At 40.0% G+C, this 21,589-nt stretch overlaps 2 protein-coding genes across 3 annotated transcripts in view; one reads left to right on the forward strand and one right to left on the reverse strand.

Annotated features, from left to right (window-relative positions):
* The window catches only part of prkdc (protein kinase, DNA-activated, catalytic subunit), a 32,331-nt gene extending 20,423 nt beyond the window's left edge, over positions 1-11,908 (forward strand). The window contains exons 57-86 of the mRNA XM_085172885.1: positions 133-343; positions 476-650; positions 783-986; positions 1,157-1,272; positions 1,415-1,546; positions 1,751-1,930; positions 2,024-2,232; positions 3,064-3,202; positions 3,374-3,562; positions 5,048-5,272; positions 5,459-5,567; positions 5,708-5,810; positions 5,906-6,068; positions 6,155-6,329; positions 6,435-6,634; positions 6,887-7,070; positions 7,259-7,419; positions 7,601-7,812; positions 7,906-7,993; positions 8,073-8,216; positions 8,381-8,588; positions 8,680-8,747; positions 8,833-9,053; positions 9,293-9,385; positions 9,580-9,681; positions 9,790-9,861; positions 9,952-10,153; positions 10,377-10,565; positions 11,103-11,242; positions 11,500-11,908. Of these exons, the coding sequence (XP_085029011.1) occupies positions 133-343; positions 476-650; positions 783-986; positions 1,157-1,272; positions 1,415-1,546; positions 1,751-1,930; positions 2,024-2,232; positions 3,064-3,202; positions 3,374-3,562; positions 5,048-5,272; positions 5,459-5,567; positions 5,708-5,810; positions 5,906-6,068; positions 6,155-6,329; positions 6,435-6,634; positions 6,887-7,070; positions 7,259-7,419; positions 7,601-7,812; positions 7,906-7,993; positions 8,073-8,216; positions 8,381-8,588; positions 8,680-8,747; positions 8,833-9,053; positions 9,293-9,385; positions 9,580-9,681; positions 9,790-9,861; positions 9,952-10,153; positions 10,377-10,565; positions 11,103-11,242; positions 11,500-11,704 (4,819 nt within the window). The 3' untranslated portion in view covers positions 11,705-11,908. The remainder of the gene's footprint in view (positions 1-132; positions 344-475; positions 651-782; positions 987-1,156; positions 1,273-1,414; positions 1,547-1,750; positions 1,931-2,023; positions 2,233-3,063; positions 3,203-3,373; positions 3,563-5,047; positions 5,273-5,458; positions 5,568-5,707; positions 5,811-5,905; positions 6,069-6,154; positions 6,330-6,434; positions 6,635-6,886; positions 7,071-7,258; positions 7,420-7,600; positions 7,813-7,905; positions 7,994-8,072; positions 8,217-8,380; positions 8,589-8,679; positions 8,748-8,832; positions 9,054-9,292; positions 9,386-9,579; positions 9,682-9,789; positions 9,862-9,951; positions 10,154-10,376; positions 10,566-11,102; positions 11,243-11,499) is intronic.
* An 83-nt stretch (positions 11,909-11,991) lies between these two features.
* garem1 (GRB2 associated regulator of MAPK1 subtype 1) lies at positions 11,992-21,542 on the reverse strand. Of its 2 annotated transcripts, none has more exons than XM_085172887.1 (6): positions 21,146-21,542; positions 19,147-19,287; positions 18,718-18,848; positions 17,330-18,517; positions 16,894-17,048; positions 11,992-16,762 (listed from the first exon to the last, which is right to left on the reverse strand). In XM_085172887.1, the coding sequence occupies exons 1-6, from the start codon at positions 21,264-21,266 to the stop codon at positions 15,904-15,906; spliced, it is 2,595 nt and encodes an 864-aa protein (XP_085029013.1). In that variant the 5' UTR covers positions 21,267-21,542; the 3' UTR covers positions 11,992-15,903. The 2 variants fall into 2 exon arrangements, with proteins under 2 accessions (XP_085029013.1, XP_085029012.1); XM_085172886.1 differs by having other exon boundaries at positions 12,645-16,765.
* Positions 21,543-21,589: the final 47 nt, after the last annotated feature.

The following is a 21,589-nucleotide window of genomic DNA, read 5'->3' on the forward strand; positions in this document are numbered from 1 at the left end:
GTTTTCACTTTTTTTTATCCCCATGCTGATATAATAACATACTTTCCACAGTGGATATTTGTATTTTTTTAAATTTATTTCATCTTTTGTCGACTTTTCTGATGTTGTGTACTCCTCGTTCCGTCTTTTCAGGCTGTATGTTTGTAACTTCTGGAGTCAGGAGAAGCGCCTCCCCACTGCGACCCTCGAGCGAATGTTGATGGTGCTCCGTTCTCTGTACTCCTGCAAAATAGAGAGGTGCTTTTTAAGCCTGGCCACCAATCTGCTTCTGGAAATGACGAGCCAGAGTCCGGACTTTAAACGAAACATGTTTGAGTATCCGCTGTCTGAGTGCACCTTCCAGGTCAGCGTTTGTGTTTCTTGGATTCATTTACAGAAAAGAAGAAACAACTTTATCTGTTTTGGGTTTTTTTTTAATTTGCTTGTTACTAAGAAGCCTGATTTGTGAATATCATGTTTTCATTTCACTCTATAGGACTATGTGATCGATTCCAATTGGCGCTTCAGGAGCACAGTAATGACGCCCATGTTTGTTGAAACCTTAAGCTCTCAAGGCCCAGAGAGTGTGGCAGCATCTCAGTCTGGAGCGATGAAGGGAAAGCTCCGAGCCACGCAGACTTCATTAGAGTTCAGTCAGACACAAACAGAAGGTACTGCTGTGTTTCAGTTTACCCACCTTCAAGCAGTTCAATCAAAATTTTGGGTCAACGCAACAAAGTACCTGTTAAAATGCTTTCCTTCATTTTTGAATATGCAGATTACCACAGCTTTGTTTTTCCCAGGTCGACGTACTGCATATAACTGGCTGACAGGCAGCAGCGTGGATACGCTGGCAGAGTACTCACTCGGCTCCGAGTCGATGTCGTCGTTGCTGGTGTTTGATAAGAAAGCAGAGAGGCGAACCGCAGCAAGAAGACCAATAGGAGAAGGCTTTGGGCTGAGGCGCCTCACTGCATCAACAGATGAGGTGGACAGCCGCACCAGAGGTTAGTTTGACCATCCACCTCAGTATTAACTGCATAGTATTAAATGTAAACTAATTTTTCAGTTTTTGATTTAAAAAAAAAGCACCACCACAAACACATCTTGTTTCAGTAAGAAGAGACTAAAGCTTCACTCATTGGTTTAAATGTAAATTTTCACTTTGTATGAACAGCAGTAAATGAGCAGCGGGCTAACATCCTGAGACTGAGACGCAGATTTCTGAAGGATCAGGAGAAAGTCAGCTTAGGTTTTGCCAGAAAGGAGATCCAGCATCAACGGCAGGAAAAGGTATCTACCGTGCTGGGATTCAACCAGGAGCCACTCAGACCAATCCGTTCATCTACAATGCAGATTTTCTGTGTTTGCTCTTGCTAACTTTCCAGGCCTGCGATAGACTCGTAACTATCAGTGGTTCTCTTGTGTGTCACAGGAAGAAAAAGCCAATCTGGCCCTTAGAAAAGAGGCTCAGGTGACTTTGTATCGTAACTACAGGGTGGGAGACTTTCCAGACATCCAAATCCCGTACAGTAACCTCATCGCTCCACTTCAAGCTCTAGCACAGGTAAGACTGCCAACACCATCTGTTCAGACAAACCATAAACAGGCACATGATGAACCATATGATCAGACTTTGATTTTATCATAAACACTTCCATACAACAAAAATTGTTGCGAATGATGGGCCAAAATGAAGGGTGAAATATTAAGGAAGAAATATTGTATGTAAAATATTAAATATTACATTTTTTCCCCTTGCCCTAACTAGAGAGACCCGATTTTAGCCAAACAGCTGTTCAGCTCTCTTTTTGCCGGTATACTGCAAGAAATGGCGAAACAACAGAGGCCAGAGGAGAACGCAAGGATCAAAGAGGAGCTGCGGTCCAACATGAGCAACTTCCTGAGCAAGAGTACGCTCTGCTTTCCTCCGTTTATAGCATGTGTGCAGGTAAGAAACAGATTTGATAGTTAAACCTTTCTGTATTTAATATACTGAAGAATATATAAATGTTGTATTTTGGGGGGCTTTTTTGTGTGCTAGGATATGTGCTACCAACATAAAGAGCTCCAACAGCTCAACCCAGCTTCCATCAGCTCCACTTGTCTCATGAGTCTGCAGCAGCCATCGGGCATCCTGCTGCTGGAAGAGGGTTTACTGCATGCTGACGGCCCCACTGAACGTCCTGCCAAACGGTCACGAGGACACAAAGAAATCCCCCCAGACACCAATAAATGGATTAATCTTGCAAGGTATTGCAGTAATTGCTGCCTTACAGCTGAGTGTTATTCTTAATATTTCTTTATCTGATTTTTTTATTCTTCGAAATACTTAATTACATCAAAGAACAAAATCACAGCTATGATGTCACTGAAGGTCACAGCTTCAGGAGTTTTAGTTTACTGATTGAGAGTGTCTGGAGTTTGTTTTGAAGTGGAAAATGTAAAAAAAATCAGTACAGTATTGTATTGCAATATTTTGTGTTATGATTTTGTGTCATAACATGGACACCAAATATCAATATTTTTCTGATATTTTGGACTGACTTCAGTCACAGAGATTGTTAAAGGTTTGGCAACAAGTACTGTCTAATTTATAAATGCAGACAGATTGCTGCATTTCCATCAGTCTGAATGAATCTGTGTCACAACTCGAGGGGACTCTACTCAACAGCTGGTTGTATTGTGGTTATATTCCTGCAGAACAGGAACATTGCTGGGAGCAAATGTAATAGTTAAATGTGACTTCCTCTCCATGTAGACAGCAACACCCGTGACTTTCACTGATTTATCACAGTTAATTGCTGTATTATAATAAGTAGATTGCTTTTAACTGCAAACTAGACTTCGTATAACTGTAGACTAATAGTATAATGACATTATCTTTAATAACGTTTATTTCTCTGACAGTGTTTGCATGTGTTGACTGTCTCACTTTGCTTCAAAAAACAATATTCAGAATGTCACAAAATCACAGTAATATTGTATCAGGAGTGAAGTATAGTGATAAAGTTGTATCACGGGGTGTGTAGTGGTTGCCAACTCTAATATTTACTGTGCTGTTTGTCTCCCGCTGTTCTCCAGGCTTTACAAATCTTTGGAAGATTATGATGTTGTGCGTGGAATCTTTGGTGGTAAAGTCGGGACCAAATCCATCACTTGTACTGCGCTCCAAGCTGAAGCCAACACTGACTTTGCAGAGGCTGTGAAGCTTTACAATGAGGTTTGTAAGTCCAGTAGAAGCTGGTAGTTGAATCCCATATTTTCTCCCACCGGAAGGGAAGGAAACCATATTAAATATTTCAGGAAAACATATGAAGTAATATATGAAATCAAAGGGCACCAGGTTTCACCGGATTGCTTGCTGTTTGTTTAAACTCTTATATACTGACAGGCTCTAAACACCGAGAGCTGGCCTGATGGCGAGCCCACAGACAGCGAGAAGGACTTCTGGGAGATGGCTGCTATGGATGCATATAGTCATTTGACTGAGTGGAAGTCTCTTCAGTACTGCTCCACTGTGAACATAGATGAAAACTCTCCACCCAACTTGGAAATGATGTGGTCAGAGCCTCTCTACCAGGTAATAATAACCCAAATGATTTTACAGTTTAGGAATTCCCACTCACCTGCAACTGAAGCCTGCATTTTTCATCTGTTGTGGTAACTGATGGCTTAAATTGGAAACCTACATTTTTCAATTCAATTCAATTCAATTCAATTTTATTTATATAGCGCCAAATCACAACAAAAGTCGCCTCAAGGCGCTTCATAGATACAGAGAAAACCCCAACAATCATATGACCCCCTATGAGCAAGCACTTTGGCGACAGTGGGAAGGAAAAACTCCCTTTTAACAGGAAGAAACCTCCGGCAGAACCAGGCTCAGGGAGGGGCGGCCATCTGCTGTGATTGGTTGGGGTGAGAGAAGGAAGACAGGATAAAGACATGCTGTGGAAGAGAGACAGAGATTAATAACAGATATGATTCAATACAGAGAGGTCTATTAACACATAGTGAGTGAGAAAGGTGACTGGAAAGGAAAAACTCAATGCATCATGGGAATCCCCCGGCAGCCTACGTCTATTGCAGCATAACTAAGGGAGGATTCAGGGTCACCTGGTCCAGCCCTAACTATATGCTTTAGCAAAAAGGAAAGTTTTAAGCCTAATCTTAAAAGTAGAGATAGTGTCTGTCTCCCGAATCCAAACTGGAAGCTGGTTCCACAGAAGAGGGGCCTGAAAACTGAAGGCTCTGCCTCCCATTCTACTTTTAAATACTCTAGGAACAACAAGTAGGCCTGCAGAGCGGGAGTGAAGTGCTCTAATAGGGTGATATGGTACTACAAGGTCATTAAGATAAGATGGGGCCTGATTATTTAAGACCTTGTATGTGAGGAGCAGGATTTTGAATTCAATTCTGGATTTAACAAGAAGCCAATGAAGGGAAGCCAAAACAGGAGAAATATGCTCTCTCTTTCTAGTCCCTGTCAGTACTCTTGCTGGAGCATTTTGAATAGATTTTGTAATCTATTCATTCATTTAGTGGCTTTCCAAAACTCTTTGAATGAAACACTGCCGCAGTGAATTAGGTTTAAAGATTTACTTTGCAGAGTTTGGGGCTTTTGATCTGCAGAAATAGAACATATTTGTAATCATGTTCCTTCGGTTTCCCTTCTTGAAGATAACAATCTTGGTTTAATTACCTTGAGTGAGCTATGCTATGTCCCTGCTATGTTGCCCCACTTTATTTCCACATTAACCCTGTTTACACAAACCATATAGTAGCTCTAGAGTGTTTCTCTTTTCTTTCTTTCTTTTTTTTTTAGCAGTTGTGGCTTTTCCTTCACGCTAGTAAGAGGAGACTTAGGGGTATACAATTGGGTCCTTCTGCAACCTCACCACTAGGTGTCACTGAATCCTTAAAACTGTATCTTTAAAATTGAAAAGAAATGTGTAGCATAGCAGTGTAACAAAAGCATTCACAGCATGTTGTGACATTTTTGGTCATTTGATATCAAATCCATTATTCAAATGTTTTGCTTCCCTGGCGATTGCATTTGTCCTAGGAAATGTACCTGCAGCACATGATACGCAGCATGTTGAAGCAGCTGCAGCGGGGCGAGCGGGACCAAACACTCCTCAGCTTCATCGACAATGCCATGAAGTTGGAGGAGCGCAAAAAGCTGCTGGAAAGTCATTACAGCCAGGAACTCAGCCTGCTCTACATCCTGCAAGAGGACTACGACCGCGCCAAATACTACACAAACTACGCCATGCAGCTCTTTATGGAGGTCTGCTCTCACACTCATTTCTCTGTCCAGCACATTCGATTCTTTGATTTGCAGAGAACAGTTTAAATGAAATGGGAGGAAAAAACGGTTATATATGTACAGATTGTTGCTGTTAACTGAATAAGCAGACAAGTGTGTTATCTAGATTCACTTATTACACATGCTTACTTCGTTTGCCTCGTACAGAGTTACTCCAACGTGGATACACTCCTGACTAAAAGCCGGCTAACCATTCTGCAGTCAGTGCAGGCCTTGACCGAAATCCAGGACTTCCTTTTGTTTATTAAAGGAGAGGGTGAGTGGATAGTGGCTTTTTAAAATGTTTGTTTGGTCTTTTTTACAAGATTTTGGAATATTTATTCCTAAAACTGTCTTTGTTTGAATTTTTTTTTCAAGCTCTGAAACATTTTTGCAATTTTTAAAATTTTTTATTAGTGTCTTTGGACTCACTCAAGCACCTCATCAGATCATGGACTGAACGGTATCCTGATGCTAAAGTGGACCCAGTGAATGTGTGGGATGATATCATTACATCTCGGTAAGAAGACTCTGCGTGCATATCTTTTTTTTTTTTTTAAAGTAAAGAAAAATAACAGAACCTGATACTACCTTATTTTTTTCTCTACGTTTCAGGTGTTTCTTTTTGGATAAGATCAGGGAAAAGCTCAGAGGCCATGCTCCATCTGACAGCATGGAGGTGGACGGCTCAGATGACCCAGCGGGCGACATTGAGACATTAGTAAATGACTGCAAGTTCAACATGAAGCTACGCATGGCTGATGGAGCCCAGAAGCAGGTGAAGAAACAAGTGTGGATGTTCCTCTGTCTGTTCTTTAGCATGCTTTTCCATCAAACTCATCCTGGACAAACAAATGTTTTCAGAATAACTTCCCCGTAGCTGTGAAGCTGCTGAAAGAACTTCACAAAGAAGCCAAAATGGACAGAAGATGGCTGCTGCGGTGGGTCCACAGTTTTAGCCGCTACAGCCATAAACGGTGTCAGGCTCAGGGTCCTGTGGAGCAAATCAGCACCATGCTGAAAACCATCCCACTCCTGGGTGAGAAGGAAAAAGAATGCCACACAAGTGTCGAGTAGTCAAAGCTTAAAGGCCTTCAGCTTTCTTTTTTTGCCATATTTCATGTCAGCTCATTTCTGTCTCCAGAGGACCTTCAGGCTGACGCTGACAGTCAGAGTGCTACAGCTAAAGTGTTCAGATACCAGAAGATTCTCCAGGGTACATCTTTCGACATCTTGGCCACAGCTGTAAGCAGAAGTCCGTCAGTCCTAGGAACTATCGATGCTGACAAAGCAGAGAGAGTCGTAAAGCTTTCTGGAGTTTCCTCGTCCAATGCAGATCCAAAGGTACTCTACTTTTTAGGAAAATACATTGTTTATAGTTGCTGGCTAGAGAAGAAACTTGCATGAATGACTAAAATGGGATTATAGTGGCAAAAATAATTGGATGTAAAGTGTTCTGCATCATTTCTGTGCTATATATGGGAATTGCAAAAGGCTCCACTTTATTCCACAGCAGATTATCACACTAAACCCTTCTTTGTAATTTTATACCAATTGAATGAACAAATGAATCACAAAAGCAGTTTTTTCCTGCAGAAAGTGGAAGTGGGATTGCAGTTACAGGCACTGAAGTTGCTATGTGAAGCGACCAGAAAGGCCGACGAGGAGCTTCAGTCTTATTCTCAGGACTTTGTGGAGACTAGCAGCGTCATAGAGACGTACATGACCTTGGCTAACTTCTGTGACAAACGGTTAAGAGAGGAGGAGCAGAGCGATGCTGGTGAGTAGTGACATTTCCCAGGTAGATATTTGTTCAGATTGATGCAAAAAAAAAAAAGACCAACAGTGAGCACCCAGAGTACTTAATGTGATCAATAACTTGGTCTAAACACTTTAGCTGTGTGCTGAAGACTACTGAAAGGATTATTTCCTCCCTCAAATGTTGGTTGCCATTGTTTACGGTTACAGAAACACAGTTTCCAGACCTTCTGGTGCTGCCGATGCATGTAGTGGAAAACATGTTGAAAGCACTGAAGATGAATTCAGAGGAGGCTCGCCTCAAGTTCCCACGCCTGCTACAGATCATTGAGTTGTACCCGTCTGAGACGCTGGACCTCATGACAAAAGAGGTTAGCTTTGTTAACAAAGAATGTCTTTAGTATGTCGAAACGTAATTCTGCTGATTATAAAAGAAAAATAATATATGTCTAGTAAACATAAAAAACATTGAAACTATTTGCAAATGTAAACCAAATACCTTAAAGCTTTGGGAATGCAGATGTTTTAATTGTGTCGTCTGTCTGTATATAGATGATGTCTGTTCCCTGCTGGATGCTGATTAGCTGGATCAGTCAGATGGTTGCTCTTTTGGACAAGCCAGAAGCTGTGGCAGTACAGCACTGCATAGAGCAGATAGCAAAGTGCTACCCTCAGGCACTGGTTTATGCACTCATGATCAGCAGTGAGAGCTACCAGTTTGAGGACTCGGCCACAGGACACCAGCAACAGGAGTTTGTCAACAGGTTAGTTAGTAGGTGCAGTTTTTTGGGGGGTCGGTGTTAAAAATATTTTTTCAAAAGCTTCAGTTTAATTTTATGAGCGCTGTGCATCAACAGGCTCAAGAGCATGCTGGACAAGGGAGGTGCTGTGAAGAACTTTGTGGATGCGCTTCAGCAGCTGACAAATCCTGAGATGATTTTTAAGGTAATGAGTGAAAGTTCAGACATGATTTCTATGAAAATGCCAGACGAAAACTGATTGTTTTCATTCTGTCCACACGCAGGATTGGTGGGATGGCGTAAGAAATGAACTGGAAAAGCCGACTTTTAACAGGAAGCAAATGGGAGACATGTATGAAGAGATGCGGTCTATACTCGGAGACTGCAGCGCAGATAGTCACGGGATGTTTCGAAAGAAATTCATCAAAGTTTGTCATTTCTTTTTCTTTTTTTTCCTCTTTTTTTTTATCTCAAAAATATGATTCTGCAGAAATTTGTGAAATTAGGAGGCTAGTACAGATCATTCATCAGCAAGTGAAAAGAATATGCAGCTTCTAATCAAGAAAATTTACTGTTATGCTGATCCCTGCAGAAGTTTTTCAAAGACGTGGAGAAATTGTTGGGACCGAACGGCAAACAGCTGTTTGAAAAGAGGAAAGATAAAACCTTTTTGCAGAAAGTGGATGACCTGGCTGCATCCATGCGTGGATTTCAGAAGGAGCCAGGGAACCTGAAGGAATACTCACCTTGGCTGAGTGGATTTAAAGCAGACTCATTCAGAAATGAGCTGGAGATCCCAGGTTAAGAGCTATACTGATTAATATTGTTTGATTTATTTCAAACAGTCTCATCCGTTATGTTCTATCCACTGATGAGTTTTCTTTCTCGCAGGACAATATGACGGGAGAGCCAAACCACTGCCAGAGTATCATGCAAAGATAACCGGCTTTGATGAGAGGGTATGCACTTTAAAACAGGAAGAGTTAAACGGTTTGTTCTCGTCCTGGCTGTAAGTGTGAAAGTTCTCTGGGATCTTGCCTGCAGGTAAAGGTGATGTCTTCCATTCGTCGTCCCAAGCGTCTCATCATTCGTGGGGATGACGAGCGGGACCACCCCTTTCTGGTAAAGGGCGGCGAGGACCTCCGACAGGACCAACGAATCGAACAGCTTTTCGCTGTCATGAACATCCTGCTGAGCCACGACACGTCGTGTTTGCACAGAGGCTTGCAGCTCCGCACCTATCAAGTCATTCCTATAAACACAAGGTGGTGGGCATGTCTTTGTCTCCATATCTGTCCCTTCAGTTCATATTAATCCTTATACTCATTACACTGATTAAAGATTGAATAAAATGTTTTTTTTTTAATTTTCTCTGATCAGACTATCCAGTAAGAAAAAATTATTTAATATTATGAGTATCATTTGGTTCTTGGTCCCATATTTAATTACTTAACATTTATTAGAAAAAATATTAACTAACTAACTAAGCAAATTATGATTACAGAATTGGTCTGATTGAATGGATGGAAAACACCTGTACTCTAAAGGAGTTTGTGCTCAACACAATGACTGAGGAGGAGCAGCAGAGGGCAGCGAGGTACAGTATATTTATTCCACCCTAATGCCGTGGCCCTGTGTTTGGTGAAGAAGATGAAGTTCATCTATTAGTTTCTAATAGCTGGTTGCTTAAATTATTATTGTAAAAAACAATGTATCAACTCAGTGTAATGCAGCAATATTTAAGTGTGTGATGAGTTTGATGATATGATGGCAGTTGTCTTTGTTTTAAAGTTCCATGGATGAGTACAACGCCTGGCTCTCACGCTTTGCACCAGAAAACCGAAAAGACAAAAGTCGTGTGAGCCCTATTGCACTTTATGGTCTGGCCTATAAGTGAGTTACCTGAATTTTTACTCCTATGACACTGGGTTCAATAAATGCTCATAAAAAACAACTAGAATAATTTTAACAGACTTACACTTGCATTTCATTCTTTGCCAGGAAAGCAAAACGTGCCGATGCTGTCAACAACTTTATGAAAGTATTGCAGTGTGTGCCCAGCGATTTGCTGAAGTAAGTGGACTGCATGTATAGCATGACTGCTCAGGACATGGTAACACTTGCAGTAATAACCTTCATATTTTTCTCTGTTTTAAATTCTAGGAGAGCTTTTCTAAACATGTGCAACAGTCCGGAGGCCTTTCTGTCCCTGCGATCCCACTTTATTAGCTCTCACGCTTTGCTGTGCGTGAGTCACTGGATTCTTGGGATTGGAGATCGCCACCTCTCCAACTTCATGATAAATATGGAAACAGGGGGCATGATTGGCATTGACTTTGGGCATGCGTTTGGCTCATCCACACAGGTATATCCAGTGAAAGGAATGTTACCTCGCCTAAAGCAAAATGCCATAGAAGAGGCAATAAGTGATTTACACATGATTGGGTTGGGAGAATTTATTGTCTGGTTTAGGTGTATGAATCTTACTGTCACAGCTGAGGTGACCGGCTGCATGAATGTGAAGCATGTCAGAAGGTGACCTACTGTACTGTTAATCTCTTTCTGTGCAATCCCGTATTTTCTCCCAGTTCCTCCCTGTGCCTGAGCTCATGCCTTTCCGGCTGACCCAACAGTTTGTGAATTTAATGCAACCCTTGAAGGAGTCCGGTTTGATCCAGAACATCATGATTCATTCGTTGCGGGCCTACAGGGCTGAGCCAGACCTTCTGCTTAACACTATGGACGTGTTTGTCAAGGAACCCTCCCTGGACTGGCAGGTAACCATTGAATGAGTGGATAGATTTTGGATCATGTTTTCAATAGTGTTCATTGAGATTTTAATGCATCCATTTAGGCACAACTCTCTTAAGGTGTCGCCACATTATTTCAGTCAGGTTGAGGTCTGGACTTTTCTGGATTCGTTTCTTCCTCAGCCCTTCTCTTGAAGATTTGGGTCTGTGCTTAGGATCATTTGACTCTAGAATACAGAGAAGTTCATGGTCGACTCAATGACTGCAAAGTGCCCAAGTCCTGTGTTGTATCCAAAGCAAGTTCAAATCATCACCGCTGCAGACAGCACATGCTGAATTTTGGATACGGATCAAGATTGTATTATATACAACATGTGGCATTTCTGTTTTCATTTGTGGCTCTCGGCCATTGTATAGTCTATTGTTGTTTTACAGTTTTTGTTTGTGAAATTGAATTAATTTAATTTCCCCCCAATAAAATGTTGCTTGCTGTTGCACATTAAAGACACTTAATCTGTTTTTCAAATTACGGTACAAATGAGTTGTGTTATTGTTATCACGCAGAACTTTGAGATGAAACAACTGAGGAAAGGAGGCACATGGACAGAGACTGTGAACACCAAAGAAATCAACTGGTATCCCTTGCAGAAGGTTAACTTTGCCAAGAGAAAACTCAATGGAGCTAATCCAGCTGCTATAACCAGGTAGATCATCAAATCATATTATGAAACGTCTAATAGGATTTAATTAACGTTCTATGCTAGTACAACCCTCTGTTTTTGACATCGATAATGATGGAAAGTCCCAGTACTCAACTAATGGTAACATTTTACTGAGTGTGTTGATTCATGTTAGGGGTCATATCTGAAATCAGAAACCTTTATAATACAATTCAGTCACTGTTTTGTTATTCTCCATCTTGTCTTGTTTTTGACTTGATGTTTTGGGTTTATTTTGTCAGTGAGGAGTTGAAGCTGGGTTTTGAGAAGGATGGTGCCTTCCCGGGGATGCAGTCGGTGGCTCTGGGCACTAAGGAGCACAACATTCGTGCTAGACTTCCAGCCGAAGGTCTGTCAGTGGAGAATCAGGTGGACTGTCTGCTAGACCAGGCCATGGATCCAAATGTGCTTAGCAGAGTTTGGGTGGGCTGGGAACCGTGGATTTGAGTCATTCAAAATAAATCACACGTTTAGAAACTGTATGCAAATGAATTTTAGGGCCTGAAAGAATCCTTTGATGTCAAATATGTTCTCTAATCCAGTTGTGGAAAACCTTTATATGTGTCTTGTTCTTTTTTGCCAATTTGCTCGGCAAAATTGTATGATGTTTGGAACAAAAGGAAGAAATAAAATTCTGTGAAAAGTGTGAAATCTGTAACAAATCTATAACTATACACTACGGAATTTATATAGTAATATTTTGTTATGAATTCAGCCATGTAGTTATAATTCAGTTGCACAGGGCAGGTAATCAGAAAACTTTCCCACTGAGATTAGGAATTAATCAGATTAGAGATTTGACAGTTGAACGGGATAACTGATGATCTCCCATTAGTTACTAATGGTAACTAATACCAGTCAAGTACCAGTCCAATCAAATTAGCTTCCTTAGAGCATTACCCATTTTTTAAACAAGTTGCTGTGTTGACATCAAGACAAATGCTCCATACAAAACCTGGTGGAGGCAGCAAATGGCAGGAACGGCTAACAATGCCTAAAATGCAACAAATAAGCACAAGTTGGCATCACAGGCCTAGTCATTGTTTATATGCAGTTGTTTTAAAAGTCAAGCTTGCCAAATTTGGCCAAGTGTGTGTCTTTAGAGTGAGGTAATAAAACATGTTGGTAACAGTAGACACATAATTTCATGAAAAATAGGCAAACCCTTTAAAATCTGCATTTATGTACACTTATTTTAAAAACTGGATGCTGCACAGTGCACCAGCAACTGAAGAAAACCGGCATGTCTGCTCTTTCATAAGTATTCAAATAAAAAGGATACAGGAACCTCTATTGAAATTGTTTATATGGATAAGGCTTGTGCAAAGTATTTTCAATAAATCACACTTACTTAAAGACATTAAAATTTAAACAAAGCTTTAAAAGTATGTGGTTTAGAATATGTAAGCCTAAATCACATCTTGATAAGAAGCAGAACTTAGGAAACCTTTGATCTGTGGCTTGTCAGCCTGCTTAATGTACAACCGGAAAGTGCAAGACCTCCCGACAGCAGAAGTAACGAAACAGCAAACTGTTGATAAAGGTGCTGAACACCTGATGCAATTTGCTGTCTCACTTCCTTTTTGCAGCATTTGACATGCGCCTGTATTCAATTTACTATTCTATAAAAGACGCCGATAACATACACTCAACCTTGCAGATATCGATTACTAAAAATAACCAGTTAATCGTTATTGTCTCTATTAATTCTAAACAAATTAAATCATCAGTCGCACTGGAAACGAGCAAAATAATGTTAGAAATAAATAAACCAGGTGAGTTTTCTAACTGGAAGTTATTCACGGAATCCAGAGACGACTAAAATTAATTCTGACGTGAATTTTGGGGGAAATGACCCAAGGTGGTAAATTTCAGATGGCTACTCTTCTAAACTGTTGATCAAATGTTGATGAATTGAACTGGAATAAGCTGTAATTTTATGAAGTATGAAATTCAAATTTTAAATCCTTGAATGTCTCACTGTCCTTTTAGCCTCTGCTCTGACTTTGGCCTTCTTATTAGCAGGAAATGTTGTAAAGTAAAGTTACAATGTGCTGCAACAGAACTTTAACATAAACAGACATGGAGCCAAGTGGTGAAACCACCATATGTCACAAATATTCTGGGGAATTGATGAAACTCATGTTTCTCCATGTCACAGCATAGACACAATGTGTTTCCCTGGACAGGCAAGCACGCCTTAAAATAATTATTTTGTGAATTATCAATGAATGAAGACTGACTTACACATAAAGCTCTTGCTGTATATCATATAGATTGCGTTAATCACTCAAACTTTGTAATCAGTAGTAAAATGGTCATGCTCGTTACTACTATGAAGCCTACTACCGTTACTTGACCAAGAAGAAAAATACGAGCACCAGTTAATCCATGTTTAATAGATGATACAATGCAAAAGATGAAACAGGAAAAAACAAGAGTTAAAATGAAAAACAAATGTTCAGAACTCAACTTGTAAGTAATGATGTCAAACCCAGTGTCACAGTTATTTACCTTCTTTTTGTACAAAAAATTGCAACATTTCATGTAGGCAGTGATCCAGAGCGGAGTGTGTTACCAACGCAGAATGAGCTTTGGTACCGAGTGCTTCACAACGTTGGATTAGTCGGACAGGGCTAGATGTTGGAGTGTTTTCACAGTTCATTGAATAATTGCAGAATTCTTCAAGTTAAATTGGCTACTGGTTTGGAGTTATTTCTTTGGCATGCATTTTTTATAAATGAACACTGTGGCATTTTCAATACGCTTAATAATACCCTATAATACTCCACTGCTTTGCATTTCCTTTCTGTGGTCACTTTGGAGTGCCATGGCTATTGCATAAGACATTATGCTATGTAATAAGTTTCCAGGGACAGAAATCATTCTCCATAAAAACAGCGATACTGAGACTAACTTAAAAGGAAATACAACTTTTTAACATTATCTTTTGGTCACTGTCCATGGAGTGCGAAAGAGATTCGTGGGTATTTTTCCCCCGTGACCGAGTGTTATTTTACTGCATGAAGTTAGAAACCCTAGTAGAACCCACATTTTACAGAATTAAAAAAACAAAACAGAAATTTGAACATAAGCTTTTTCTCAATAAAAAATAATCTCAACATTAGTAATCATTTCAATAAAAAAAATTATATTTAATTTGCACCTACATACAAAATAAAAATATATCAAGTAAAATGTGTAACACCCCACTGTAAAAAAGAGAAAAAAAACTGTTGGGTGGGGGTAAAACAAAACAACAGCTATTGGCCAACAGACCAGACCCGAGTTGTACAAAGGCTGTGGCTGCTGAGGCACCTTCATGTGTCAGCCATAAGAATGGTCTGACAATAACTCTCCTGCATATTTTGCATCATGTTAAATTACTGCATAAATAACTCAATTCTGAATCAAGGGTATTTTTAAAAAAGTTACCAATACAAACAAATATTTCATTGCAGTTTATCATTTTCAAGTTTAGCTTACATGCTTCCGTGATCTGGAGAAATTCCAGTTGTTAGTGTATACTCTCTGACAAAAAGAAAATGTTACGTCAAAATATCAAATGGTTTAAGGTCTCTGGTTTAAGGCGCAAAAAACTATTACTTCTGTCTCGCAAGTATTGTAGGTAACACTTACCAATACATACAGTGGAAACAAATGAGTACCCTTGCAATTAAAAAAAATGTAGTGCATTCATTCTCTACATAAACAATCTCATCAATTATATTTAATGACCTTAACTTCTATATTTAATCTGAAATCTACCAAAGTGCATGATGCATTTCATTTTTCATTTATATTGGACGCCAAGATCTGTTGGCGCTTTTGGTATCTCCATGTGAGTTTAAAAGAAAGGACAGAATTTGGTTAGATAGAACCAATTTCTTTTCAGGATTAAATAACCCAAAGTGACATTTAGCTGAGACATTTTAGGTTACAATAAGCCGTGTTTAACTTCAGGCACACACAAAAAAAAGAGCTCTTGCATAGGAAGTGTCACCTTTAAACCCTACTGCAGATAATGACTTCGCATAGCTAACTGTTATTGGCACAGTTATATTAAGGGGATGCAAATTCTGAGGGAAAACAAAAGCCTGTCGCATTGACTACATGCAATAATTAATTTTCCAAAGTTAGACAGTTAACCATCCTCCTGTCACCTGATACCAAACTGGGTTTTCTGTAATTATTGGCAGTTGGCTCTACTATATATATATTTCAAATATTTTCTACTTCGTGCTCTTTTAAACATTTAGCTATTCGCAGAAAAATTCTGTGACACTCTCCTTTAACAAAACACAATATTGTCTTCATATAGCTCTCACATTAAAACGATTATGTGGATTTCTTTCAATTCCCTGGCTTAAATTAGTATCTGTGTAATGACATGAATAGGTCGTGGGAGTAAAAGTAAGCAGTTGACATGTAAATGTCTTTGTGAAAGTGCCAAATGATTCCATTCAGTTAGCAAATAGGAGTCATAGACTTTAAGTGGGAATTACCCACTTGTCTTCCCCACCATGTAGTAACAAGAAATAAGTTCATACTATACAAAAAGAAACTCTTTGTGGCTTGATGTGCATAGCATACATACTGAAGGCATGATGTTCTCAGCTTTACAGGAGTTTTTAAGTTACATACTGTTATATCTTGGGTCTCCACCCATTTATGAACTGCATGAGTTTCTTCACCTGCAGTTTGCTTAGCTTGAAGTCCTCAGACAAAATCTCCTCGGTGAGCTGCAGGAGTAGATTCCCATCAATTTTTTCTGACACGAAAAGAGAAACAATGTCATCTGGCAGGCCGATAAATTTCAGACATTTGGAGACCTCTTCAATTGAAAGGCCAGCCAAGCTTGATGGTGGCTGCCACTGTGTAGTGTGAGACAAGGATGGACAGTTAACAGTTGAAGTGTTAGAGATGGAGTGTATCTCTTTTGTTCCCTGCTCATGTTGAGCAAGTGAGGAATATAAAGTTTCCGGCTTACTGTCACAGACCGACTCTGACAGCACATCTGTGCACTTCTTTATGGCATTTGATTTTGGTGTTCTTGGTGGCAAGATCGGGCAGGAGAGGCTCTGCTTAGTGTTAGATGCATCTATGAGCTTGTCACTGTACATTTCTGAATTGCAGCTTGAAGATTTGTTGCAGAAAGGACTCAGAGATGCTTTCGGCAAGTTAAAGTCCTTACTGCGGTGTGCATACTCTCGGCCATCAAAGTCAACAAGGCTGGTTGTACAGGTTTTTGGAGTGCTTGGGGTTCTCTTTCTGGGGTAGCTGTAGTAACTTCGACAGGTTGTAGGCAGAAATTCGTCCATGCAATGCGAATTCCCTCCACTAAAATGATTTGGCCAAGACAACCGTGATAAAACTCCATCTAACGGCAAGCTACTACATGGCGAAACAACCTTCGGTTCAGTGCTGATGGAATTAGCCCAGCTGCAAGGGTTGCACACATGGCTTTGCTCTTGTGGGTCAGTTCCTTCTTGCTCACATGTTCCACTGCTAATGGAAAAATAGTAGATTAATTTATAGCATAAGAATAGCCTCATACATGTAAACATAGGAAGGTACAAAACTTGATATCTTACAGCATTTGTTTTGAGAATGTGGGTGAAAATTTAAATTCTTACATGTTGTGGAGACCAGAAGAATAATAGGAGAGGGTTGGACTTGGAGACCGAGTTTCTTGCTGCCGTGGCTTCGAAAGGACAGGCACTGATGGTATCTGTTTCAGGCCTCGTGGTGGGATTGGTGGCGCATTCAAAAGACGACATTCTTCCTTCACCTAGGATGAAAAGAGTTTGTGTTGAAACAGTAACTAAAGCTTATGTTCTTACATTACAGTCATTCTTCAAAGAACCCTTAGGTTCAGCTTTTTATCTGCAACAGCCAATCAAACTTGTTGTTTTCAAGTAGTTTTATTTATTAATTTACTGCATAGTAGCTACTCATGCTGGCTTTTGCTGTAGTATTTAAATACATTTGTTGTGAGCACGGACGCCATCAAATCAACTAACACTCCAATCCTAAGACCGAAAACTCTAACGTACAATAGATTATACTCACAGCTTCAGACTTTGGTGGGACTGGTGGAGGAGTAAGAGGCACATCAGAGCTGGTTATGGCTCCCAGAGGACAAGTGACTGGGTTTGTCAGTGCAGCTGTTGTGGCACAGTCACTGTTGAGGCCTCTGATTCCTTCGCTTTGAGAGGGTTTTGGAATCTGACTTCTCAAGTGATCCAACCACAGCTCCTCATAGGGAACATCCAGCTTGTTGAGGGTTGGTTGTGGGTTTGTGCAGTCCAACAGCTCTGGGAAAAAGTGTTCATTCTCTTCTGAAGGATGACTATCAGAAGGCATAAGAGCCCAATCTCCGCATGGCATACAACCCTGCAAGTTGACCTCACTGTTACCGTGCAGGTTGCTGCCATACACACACACAGACAGTCGGTGGAAGGACTGGGTGAGTTCATCTCGGGCGTAAGTCAAAGAGCTGGGAATTTGCATATGATTGGGACAGCCGCTTGAACTCCCGCTTCCTCCACTGCTACAACTACCATTGCCACTGCTTTTTTTGGGACTTTTGCCATCTTCAGTCCAGTCTGTTCGTACGTCCCGGACAGCACGAGAATAGTCATCGATATCAAACTGCTCCTGGCAGAACGCAAACCAGCGATGCACCATAGTATCTAACCACAGCTCTCCTTGCAGCAATTCTTCTGGAACAATAAATCGTGGCATGGCTATATGAAACGGAAAATGGATGGGTATAATTTTATTGCTTCGCAGAATGCAGCACACAACCACTGTTTTCGTCTGAATGTTGACCAATTTGTACCGATGACCCTCCCTAATGAGGTGGAGGTCATACTGGTTGCGGGGTGGGGTGCTGGGTACTGTCACATTGACCGGGAGACGGGTTTTCTCCACGATGTTCCTGATGTTGTGCTCCCCGTCTTGCATCTGAAGCTCAAGTGGACTGCAGGTACTGAACCTGCCTTTGCACTGGAACGGCAGGCTGATGCTCTCATTGGTGCGATGGTTCATGCAAATCAAGCAAGGCATCTTGCCTCGACCGATCTTACTGATGGAGTTCAGCTTTCCAATCTTCTTAAAAATGGTGTTGAATCTTGATTTTTCTTTGAAGCTTTTGGCATAAAGGATCTCAGCTTGGCCCATTAACGTCAGTTCATCACCAGTGTTTAGTGTAATGTTGTAAACCTCTGTGTCTTCATTGCATTCCCCTGAAGCCATCTATGAAAACATTACATACATGAATTTCGATATACGCAATGAAATGAATCTACTTTACCAACCTTAACTTGGAAAATTTTCAACTTTAACTGGAAATCTAAAGTTATGAAATACTCTTGGTGGAAGCGTTTAGAATTATAGCTATATATTATTATATTATATTCATAAATGTCACATAAAAATAGATGGATTAAATGTACCTTAACATTGAACATGATTTCCTCCATGACATATACCCTTTCAGGGAAAGCTTTGGCCACTTCCTCCACGCTGTTGAAGTACTGCACAGGCTCTTTGACATCTCTGTCCTGCTCGAGCAGCTTGAACTGACCTACGAAAAGATGGAAAAGACACGTCAATGGTGTTTTGCACGTGTTTTGCATCAACACAGACTTACAACTATAAAATCACATAATTTATTTTTGCCTTATATATTTTAGTGAATAATTCTTCAGTTTAGGCAACGATGCATCATCAAATATCATATTTGATATCTGACAATGCGCAACATATAAATACTGTAAAGCATTTTCAATGATCAGATAGAGTAAAAATGCGCTTTATAAGAACTAGTCCATTTACCATTTACAAGACAAACTAAATAAGCATAGACTGTGGCTGCGTCTCACCTTCATAGTGAACTGGGATCTCTATTTTGGGCCCAATGACATAATGTCCCTCCTCCAGACTGTGAGCAGTAATAGTCGTCCACTGACGACAGGAATGAATCAAGAGGTAGTCATTGTCTCTGAGCCCTTCAACCAGCTGACCTACAGAAAGTTAAAAAAAAAAAAAAACACTATTTACAGAGCAGAAAACAGCATAATTTGCATAATTACAACTTTAAATTAACTGCAAAGTAAGCACTGAATCATCCAGCAACAAAACATGTAAAACAAAAAATGTTTATATATGTTTTCACCAGGTGGTGTCTTGGATGTGGGTCATGAGAGAACTATTGAACCTTAATAACTACAGAGAACAGGCCATTCTATTAAATATCACTTTGAGAAATACCACTGTTTTCATACCACTCTTTAGCCATACAGTCTGCTCCATTCAAACTGAGGCATTGGATTACCAAGCACATTTAAAGTCACTATGGATTAGGCCATTAGTCAATGACTAATGGCCTAATCCATACCTCTCTAAAAAGCATGCTCTATCATTCAAAGTACAATACACCACTTTAGTTCTCCAGAAAAGGCCAGGCATGTGTCATGAAGATGGAGAAAATCATTCAAATTATTAATGATACATAAGAGCAAAGTGCAGGGCACAGTCAGCATGTTTATTTTCAGGCATAACTGAGGGTAACATAGTTTTAAAGATGCACTTTCAGACCCAGGACTGTATCAGAATCAGTATTATTTAAGTATTCTGATTCTGATAAAGATACACGTTCAGACCCAGGATTGCATTAACATATAGTTTAGTTAGAGTGATCGTAACAGTACTGTGCAAAAGTCTTGAGCCCCCACTCATTTCTTTATTTTAGTAGAAAAATGGGAAATGGCTGCAATATGTGCAAACATACATGGAAATACAGGCTATAAGGCAAGTGCAGAGTTTGTACAACTCTAACAAAATTGAAAGTCAATATTTTATTTGATCACCTTTGTTCTTTAACACGGCCTAAACTCTAAGGCAGTTTTCTTGTAATTTCTTTACACCAGTTGCTGCAGTTCAGCCTCCACCCTGTTTAACAGGTGGCTGTAGTCACTCCTGACTTTCTCTGTACATACTCACAATGCTCTGAACCAAACATTTCCAAATTGCATTCACTGCTCCATAAGACCTGATGCTACTGATTTTCAGTCAGGTTCTTGGTTAATTTTGTATTTTTTGTGGACTCAACAAAATAAATGGGAATCGGAGTGTATACACAACACTGGCTGGTCCGTTTAAATGATCCCTTTAAATTAGGTACTTTTTTGTCCTTGAAGAAAATGGTCAGATACAAGAACTAGAAAAACTTTGAAAAACCTTCAGAAAACCTGGAGAACTATTGCTCAAGACCACTTCAAAAAATGCAAATCTGGCAACTTCTAAGCAAAATATGAAGAAATTGGTGGTGGCTAAATACTTCTGCATAGCACCATAACATTATCATGTCTTAATTCTTAAAAACAAATAAATAAACACTTGTCTTTTTTGTAGCCAAAATGAAGACAATGATGCTTCTCAGCTTAAACAGAGCAAGGTTACGATTTAGTTATAAGATTGGCACTGTGACTCAGCCTGCAACAATACATGTATATTAAAAAATTGGCTTTCCAATGGTGAAGCTAGAAAGTATGTGGTACAACTCATCAGTCGTTGCAATACAGTTTTTACTAAACCTGAAATAACTTCATTATAATAATGACTATAGGGTTTACACGTTTAATACCAAAAAAGGTGAGATCTGCACAAGGGATGCAAAGGTATTACCAAAAATAAAACAAAAAAAAGAGAGAATAAGAAAACGCTTATTTTGTAATGTAAACTAGATCACGCTGTTGAGAAACGGTAAGTCACACTGCTAAACTCAATCGCAAAGATTTGTTACAGCTTAAGTTTGCCTTTGCTGCTAGCTAGCAGCTAACAAGCGCTGCGCTGATGGCGTGAAAGGGTAAAGTTACTTGCCGTTATCCAGCTTGACAATTTGAGGCAACTTATAAGCACTGACGAGTTGATCTAATGGTAAGGACGTAGTACTCCATGTAACTTCTTTTAAATTGTTGTACAACATTGATCCTAGGTCCATTTTGCTAGCTTACATTAGCCAACAAGAGCTAGCTACGTGTAAACACGGTCACAAAAGGCTACACTAAGCTAACGCACTAAATAATGTAGCGACTCTCCGTCCGCGGTGTCACATCACGCATGGCGTGTTTCTTAATAATCTTCGCATTTTTTCCTGTAAATTTTCCTACGTATCATAAAGAGTCGTTGTCTGATAATGTAGCAGAGCCATGTTTGTTTAACTACCGATGGGACCAGCGCTAGTTTGGATCAGCCGGAGGGAGCCAGCGCGCAAGTCGCTCTGCTGTGATTGGTGGAGAGAGCCAGCGTAGGTGGGCTTAGGCG

This window comes from Neolamprologus multifasciatus, chromosome 9 (genome assembly GCF_963576455.1).
Source record: "Neolamprologus multifasciatus chromosome 9, fNeoMul1.2, whole genome shotgun sequence".
In the NCBI taxonomy this organism is placed as follows: domain Eukaryota; kingdom Metazoa; phylum Chordata; class Actinopteri; order Cichliformes; family Cichlidae; genus Neolamprologus; species Neolamprologus multifasciatus.